At 43.3% G+C, this 8264-nt stretch overlaps 1 protein-coding gene across 1 annotated transcript in view; it reads right to left on the reverse strand.

The window, feature by feature from the left end:
* Nucleotides 1-8264, reverse strand: part of SPAG1 (sperm associated antigen 1) — a 46862-nt gene that overhangs the window by 27076 nt on the left and 11522 nt on the right. The window contains exon 9 of the mRNA XM_015561702.1: nt 7063-7276. Within this exon, the coding sequence (XP_015417188.1) occupies nt 7063-7276 (214 nt within the window). The remainder of the gene's footprint in view (nt 1-7062; nt 7277-8264) is intronic.

The raw sequence follows: 8264 nt of genomic DNA on the forward strand, positions 1-8264 counted from the left end.
GCTGTGGACGGCAGCCCAGCCCGTATTTAACTCTTTAAACACGGAAGGGCTTCTGACTTGCAAACCAGCATTTCTGAGTCATTCCCTTCATCAGAGCTCACAGGCAAAGGTAGATCTTACAAAACTGGCGCTTTTCTTCCAGGTACTAAAAGTTGAATACAATAATTGCACCCAGGGCTAGGGTACCTTTCCTTACGTTAAAGAACTAGGAGATAAAGATCCGTATTTAACTCTTTAAACACGGAAGGGCTTCTGACTTGCAAACCAGCATTTCTGAGTCATTCCCTTCATCAGAGCTCACAGGCAAAGGTAGATCTTACAAAACTGGCGCTTTTCTTCCAGGTACTAAAAGTTGAATACAATAATTGCACCCAGGGCTAGGGTACCTTTCCTTACGTTAAAGAACTAGGAGATAAAGATCACTTGACAGAAAAATAAAGCCCAAGGGATTTGTAAGTCACTTTAAAGCGAACGTAGCAAAGAAATCATATCAAATAAGCACCTCGATTTTAAAGTGTGTCTTTAAAAGACGGTAAATTTTCAGCCCTGGCCGGGTAGCTCAGTTGGATTAGAGGTGGATTCCATCCCCAGTCAGGGCACATACAAAAGAAGCAACCAATGAATGCATGAATAGCTGGAACAAAATCATGTCCTCTCTCTCTTTCTTCCCCTCTCTAAAATCAATCAACAATTTGTTTTTAAAAATTGAGAGTTTTCCATTACAATGATTTTTCAAAAAATCATATAATAGTGCTTAACCCCAGATGGGACCCAGTCATGTTATAGAAGAGTAAGAAGCTAGAAAAATTCCAAAATAGGGGAACTGAGACAGTTTAACAGCAGTTTGCAACAACCTAGTAAACCCTATTTTCCCTAAACCAAGGACACTTAGGAGTAAATGGTTTGCGCCAGGCAGGCGTGGCTCAGTGGTTGAGGGTCAACCCAGGAACCTGGAGGTCAAGGTCCGATTCCCCATCAGGGCACGTGCCTGGGTTGCGGGCTGGATCCCCAGTGTGGGGCGCGCAGGAGGCAGCTGATCAGTGATTCTCTCTTATCCTTGATATTTCTATCTCTCCCTTCCTCTCTGAAAGCAATACAAATATTTAAAATAAAATAAAACCCCTGAAAATGAAGATGCTAGTGCACTCTCCCAGGGAGCATGCCCCTGCCCTTCCCTTCCCCTTCCGCTCCCCCCCCACCTCCCGCATGTATGCACGTATCCCCCAACCTCTAAGGGACTCGGTGAGACCAGCAACCAGGGGAGCAATGGGCAGCAGCAGCTGGTCTGGGGCTCACCCCTGAACCTGTCACCACGGCTCCCCTGTCCTCTGACTTCCCAGTGAGCTAAGGCGGCCCAGCGTAGGCTCTCCTGTTGCTGCTTCTATGCCCTTCTTTGTTTCACGCTCCTAAGTTTATTTTTGCTGAGGTCAATATACTCTTGCTTGCTTTTCTGCACTTTGTCTCTTGAAATCTTTCCCTCAAGAAGGCAAGAACCGAGGTCTCTCCCTCTCCCCCATAACAGTAGGATTATGAAAGCAAGGCTCCCATCTTTAGCTCATATCTGCTGCTGAAGTCCCCACCCAGACAGAACAGAAACGGATGGGAGCACAGGTCAGTGTCAGCAGTAACAATGGACAGCTTAGTACGATTGTCCATTCCCTGGTATGCTATCCTCCCATGTCTGACCGATACTATTACTAAATAGCTGCAGTTTGTTTAGAACTTTATATGGGCCAAGGCCTTCACATACATTACCATTAATTTTCAGACCAAGTAATATCATCCCCGCTTTACAATCAAGAGACACAAGAAAGTAGCTAAGGCATTTGCTCAAGCACAGAGCGCGTAACTGGGATTCAAATGAATTGAGCTGAATGCCCTGCCGTACCTCTTTCCTTAAGATGGAATGTCCCTGAACACCCTGGCCAGCCTCTGTAAAGGTAAACAGAGGCCAGAACATGAAAGTCCTGTGAGTCCTGTTAGGTGCTGCACTACCTGTAGGACATTCCAGAAGACTCGCTCAGGAGGTGACTCCGAATGTGGACCAGAGGAGTGGCCTTATCTAGAGACACTGACATGGGAGTTGCTGGCATATAAAGAATCACTGAAGTTTGAATGTGGACTGAGTCATTCAGATCAAGTCTTAAAAGATGGTCACAGGAAAAATCTACAATGGAGATGGAGGAGTGCCTAAAAATGAGGGGGGAAAAGCCAGGAGGGCATACCAAGAAGAATGAGTACTTCAGGGAGAAAGGAGTCAGCAATAAACATCCAAGGAAGTAATGGCCAACAGTGTCATTTGCAGAAGGACTGAAGAGAACCAATAGAACTAAAGACCACCAGGATTTCAGTAGCCTTAGAGGGTAGTTCGGGTAGTTGGTAGATGCAGAAATCCTCAACAAAATCCAAGCAAACCAAATCCAATAGCATATTAAAAGGATTATATGCCACGATCAGTGGGATTTATCTCAGGAATAGAAGAGTAGTTCAACAGTAGAAATTAATTAAGTGGAAAGATATTTCTTTTTTAAAAAACGTCTTTTGTTGTTGTTCTTAATCCTCACTCAAGGATATTTTCCAATGACTTTTTTTAGAGAGAGTGAAAGGGATGGGGAGAGACAGAGAGAAACAGCAATGTAAGAGAGACACATTGATTGGAACAGGCCCAGGGATTGAGCCTGTAATCGAGGTACATGCCCTTAACCACAATTGAACCCACGACCCTTCAATCCACGGGCCAATGCTCAATTCACTGAGCCAAACTGGCTAGGGTGAAAAGATATTTATTTTCTTTTTCTTTAAATATATTTTTATTGAACTCAGAGAGGAAAGAGGGAGAAAGAGATAGAAACACCAATGATGAGAGAGAATCATTGATTGGCTGCCTCCTGCACGCCCCTACTGGGGATTGAGCTCGCAACCCAGGCATGTGCCCTTGACCAGAATCAAACCCGGGACCCTTCAGTCCACAGGCTGACATTCTATCTACTGAGCCAAACCAGCTAGGGCTGGAAAGATATTTCTTGATCATAGATAGGGAGATTTCATGTTGTTAAGATATCAATACTAACCAAAGTGAACTACAGATTCAACATAATCCCTATCAAAATTCCATAGACTTTTTTGCAGAAATAGAAAAACTGATCTTCAATTTAATATGGAATTCCAAAGTAGCCAAAATATTTTTGAAAAAGAACAAAATCAAAGGACTCATACTTCTTTTTCTAAAAAATATGTTTTTATTGATTTTTAGAGAGAGGAAGGGAGAGGGATAGAGAGAGAGAAACATCGATGAGAGAGAGGAACATCATTGATTGGCTGCCTCCTACTGGGAATCAAGCCTGCAACCCAGGCATGTGCCCTGACCAGGAATAGAACCAGTGACCTCTTGGTTCCTGGGTCAACCGCTGAGGCACACCAGCCAGGTAGGACTCATACTTCTGATTTCAAAACTTACTAAAAGCTACAGTAGTCAAAACATTGGTGCTGCCCTGGCCAGTATTTCTCAGTGGTTAGAGCATCAGCCTGGGCACAGTAGGGTTGCAGATTCCATCCCTGGTGAGTGAGGGAGGCAATCAATGGGTCTCTTTCTCATCGATGTGTTATTTTTTCTCTCTCTCCTCCCCGCTCCATCCTTCCCTGCGACTCTCTATGATAAAAATCACTGGAAAAAATATCGTTGGGTGAGGATTAACAACAAAAACCATCCAGAGTGGTCCCAGCATAAAGACAGACAGATAGACCAATGGAATAGAACTGAGGGTCCAGTAATAAGCCCATACATCCACGGCCAATTGATTTTTGACAAAAGTGTCAAGAATAGTCTCTAAAAAGTGATGATGGGAAAACTGAATTTCCACATGTTAAAAAAAAAAAAAGCAAAGGTTAAGTTGGACTCCTCCCTACCACAATGAATCAAAATAAATCAATGTCCAAAATATGAGCTAAATCATAAAACTCTTAGAAAAAAAACTTAGGGATAAATCTACATGACCTTGGATTTAACAATGATTTTATATATGATACGAAAGGCTCAAGCACAAAAGAAAAACATATTGGACTTCATCAAAATGTAAAACTTTTGTGCAGCAAAAGATGTAATCAAGAAAGTAAAAAGACCACCCACTGGATGGAAGAAATAATATGCAAATTATTATCTGATAAGGGTCTACTATTTAAATATGTAAAGACTTACAATCTATATATATACAAGCCTAAGCAACCATTACGATCGAATGATCAGAACGACCGGTCCACTAGTCACTATGATGCGCACTGACCACAAGGGGGCAGACGCTCAACACAGGAGCTGCCCCCTGGTGGTCAGTGCGCTCCCACAGTCAACCTCCCACAGCCAGCCAAGCTCCCCCACCCCTGTGCCTCCCCCATCCCTCTGGCCCCGTCCAGCAGCCAGCAGGTCCCTAGGCCCCAGCCGGCAGCTGGCAGGCCCTGGCCAGCTTGGCCCCAATAGGCCCTGATTGCTAGCCAGGCCTAGGGAATCCCACCCATGCACAGATTTCGTGCACTGGGCCTCTAGTGCAACAATCAAAAGGCAAGTAATCTAACTGTAAAATGGCAAAAGGACTTGAATAACATTTATCCAAAAAGATATACAAATGGCTTATGAACACATGAAAAAGTGGTTAACACAATAAGTTATTAGAGAAATGCAAATTGAAACCGTGAGGAATTACCACTTCACAGTAGCAAGTGTTTGCAAGAATGTAGAGAAATTGGAAGCCTCAGACATGGCCACTGGGAATATAAAATGCTATAGCCACTTTTGAAACCAGTCTGGCAGTTCCTCAAGAAGTTAAACACAGAGTTACCATATAACTCAAGCATTTCACTCCTATACCCAAGAAAATCAAAAACATGTCCACACACATAAACCTGAATATTCATAGCAGCCACCTGAGGAATGGATAAAGAAAATGTGGTATTATCTACGGTGGGCAGTTGGACACGAGTAGGGCCAGGACCATGGGCTAGGTCAGAAGGTCACCAGGGCAGATAGCCCCAGGTGCCTAGTAACAGACACTCAATGGTAGGGTGGGACCTCGCCCCCATGGTGACTTTTCCTCCCCAAGTGTATCAGTGGTCACTGGGTTTGGAACCCCTGACCTTTCCCCTCTAGAGATGACATCTAGGCCTCAGTTGTATTTCAGCTCCAGGCCCAGAGAAGCAACAAAACCAGCTGCTTTGAATAAAGCCCCCCTGCCCTGGTGCCACAATCAATCAGTGGAGACCACGACTCTGAAGGACACACCTGGAAAGCTGCTGACCATGCTAGTCAAACCTTCCCCTGGGACCTGCCCTAAAGTCTCCACCCTAAAGCCCTTAGGATGGAGGACCCAGTGCGCTCTCCCTCCAGAGAGCATACAGGTGCCTTCCCTTTTCCTTCCTCCTCCCTGCCCCAGGCCCCAAGGGCCCTTCCTTTGCCTCCATAACTTGCCTTCCTAAGCCCATCTCTTCTAGGAATTACTTTCTCTACCTCTGTGATTTAACAAATAAATGTTCTCTTGGCTCTGAATTCTTTTCTAGCCAGAACCCAAGTACCGAGGCTGCTGAATTCAGGTTGGCCTGACCCCCCTGGTCAGACACCCGCTGCTGTTCCCGCCGCCTGCCACATAATGACTAACAATTCTTTCTTGGAATGTGGTGGAATGGGAAGCCACCCTCAAAGATTCCAACTCGATAATCTCCTCCGGACTTTAACATTATTTTCCTAATAGTGACTTGGATTTCTCCTGTCTTGTCCAAGGCTCCAAGATCTCTTTTTACAAGCCATCTAACAATAAAAGTTGGTAGAAGCAAGCATAAGATAGTTCCAATCATTTTATTTTGTCTTAAAAGGATGACTTTAAAATGGCTTCCAACTTTTTATTCCACCTAATCTTTTTTTTTAATATACTTTTATTGATTTCAGAGAAGAAGGGAGGGGGAGAGAGACATCAATGATGAGAGTCATTAATCAGCTGCCTCCTGCACGCCCCCTACTGGAGATCGAGCCCAAAAACTGGGCATATGCCCTGTCCAGAATCCAACCCGGGACCCTTCAGTCCGCAGGGTGATGGTCTAGCTAGCCACTGAGCCAAACCGGCTAGGACTATTCCACTTAATCTTGATTTGCTTTCCTGATAAAAGGGAACTAACTGGTCTTAAAATTTATATTCTTCTTATCAAGAAACTTTTGTCTTCTGAATCTTACATATTTTTATATATTCCATAATCTACAAAATAATTTGGGGCCATGAATGACAAAATCAGAAATGATTCCTGACCAGGGCACATGCCCAGGTTTCAGGTTTGATCCCCAGTAGAGGACGTGCAGGAGGCAGCCAAATGATGATTCGCTCTCATTATTGATGTTTCTATCTCTCCCTCTTCCTTACCCTCTCTTTTACAAATTAATGAAAATATATATATTTTTAAAAAGATGATAGCCTGGCCAGTGTGGCTCAGTGGTTGAACATCGACCTACGAACCAGGAGATCACGGCTCAATTCCCAGTCAAGGCACATGGCCGGGTTGTAGGCTTGATCCCCAGAAGAGGGCAGCCGATCAATGATTCTTTCTCATCATTGATGTTTCTCTCTCTCTCTCTCTCCCTCTCCCTTCCTCTCTGAAATCAATTTTAAAAAAAGATAGTCAGGAATTAAACTGAGCATTAGAAAACAGTGTCAGGTTAAGAAGAAAAACGAGTTTGGGAGATTATATTAAGAAAAAGATGAGCCCTAGTCAGTTTGGCTCAGTGGATAGAGCATTGGCCTGCGGACTGAAGTGTCCCAGGCTCAATTCTGGTCAAGGGCACATGCCTGGGTTGCGAGCTCAATCCCCAATAGGGGGCATGCAGAAGGCAGCCAATCAATGATTCTCTCTCATCATTGCTATTTCTCTCTCTCTCTCCCTCACTGTTCCTCTCTGAAATCAATTTTTTAAAAATATATATAAAAAAATAAATAAAGGAAAAAGAAAAATGAGCTATATTAAGAAAAAGATTAAGGAAAAACCTGCTTGTGGATTTATAAGGTAAAGCTATAAAAAGTTTGATAGACTAACTCGTCATATAAAAACGTAGTATTTTACATAACCAAAAGAGAAAAAATGTTTTACTCTTATCTCTACTGCCATCTTCATGTTTTCTTTCGCTTTCTTTTCCATTTTCATCTTCTGAGTTTTCTACTTCCTGAATAACCATCCTTTTCCCCTTGGTGTGAGTCTTAGATGCCGGCGCAGAATTTTTCAGCTCTCTTTCCACCTCTGACAGGGTTTTCTGCAACATAATCACCATATTAAAAAAAAAAAGATGTTTTCCTTTAATAAAAAATAAAACTATTCTTTCAGGCAAGAATATGAAGCTATTAAAAAAGGAACAATGATCATTAACATAAGACTTTTCATGGTGGTCTGTTGTTTTTCTTTTTCAAACAACTTTGTTGCTTTGTCTGATTATAGACATACATGGCTATTGTAAGAAACCTAAAGCATTAACAAGTATAAAAAAGGCAGAAAAAATGATCTGCCACTTAGGTAACACTTGGTATTCTGATGATCATCTTCCTAGATATGCTCATGTGCACATACATTAAACATACCGTTAAAAAAAGGAAATACTATGGGGAAAAGATGTGTTCCTAAACTGGGCCTTAAATGCTGGCTTGACAAATGCAGCTGATGCTCTGGGGACGTTAGCTGCCATTCAGAGATAGATACCCAGCAGGCGTATGAGGAAAACTGGAACTGCTTGTTGGAATACAGTGCTCCATGAGCTTCTCATTTCTGAATATGTTGTGAGCAGAGAAACTAAACGACGTCAGACTATCTTTTTAAGGATGTACGCCTTGGAAAATAGAGTATCTCTCCGTGAAGTGCCTTGGGAAAGAAGGTGTCTCCCTCCAGAGGAAAGAGCAGGTTTGTTTGCTCTCTGGGAAAATGAAGATAATGTCTCCCTCTCACGTTAGTTGGGCAGATGTGCTTACATTCCATGAAACCTGGGGGATGCCTCCGCTGGGACACGAATGCACTGAGTGTGCAGCATGTACCTGGGCGTTTCTGTGCTACCCCCATGAGACTTGGGAGCCAGGGGAACTGACATGGACTTGAAGCTCATCAGCTTGCTATGCTGCAACCAAGTCCTTTGTGTCCGACCCAGGAATCCTGTATATTCCTCTCGCCACCTTGTTAATTTGCAAGTAGGGTAAAATCTCAGGCCCTTCACAGTTCTCAACACTTACTCTACTCTTCAAGGCCTTACCACAGAA

Source organism: Myotis davidii, unplaced genomic scaffold, assembly GCF_000327345.1.
Source record: "Myotis davidii unplaced genomic scaffold, ASM32734v1 scaffold497, whole genome shotgun sequence".
NCBI lineage: Eukaryota > Metazoa > Chordata > Mammalia > Chiroptera > Vespertilionidae > Myotis > Myotis davidii.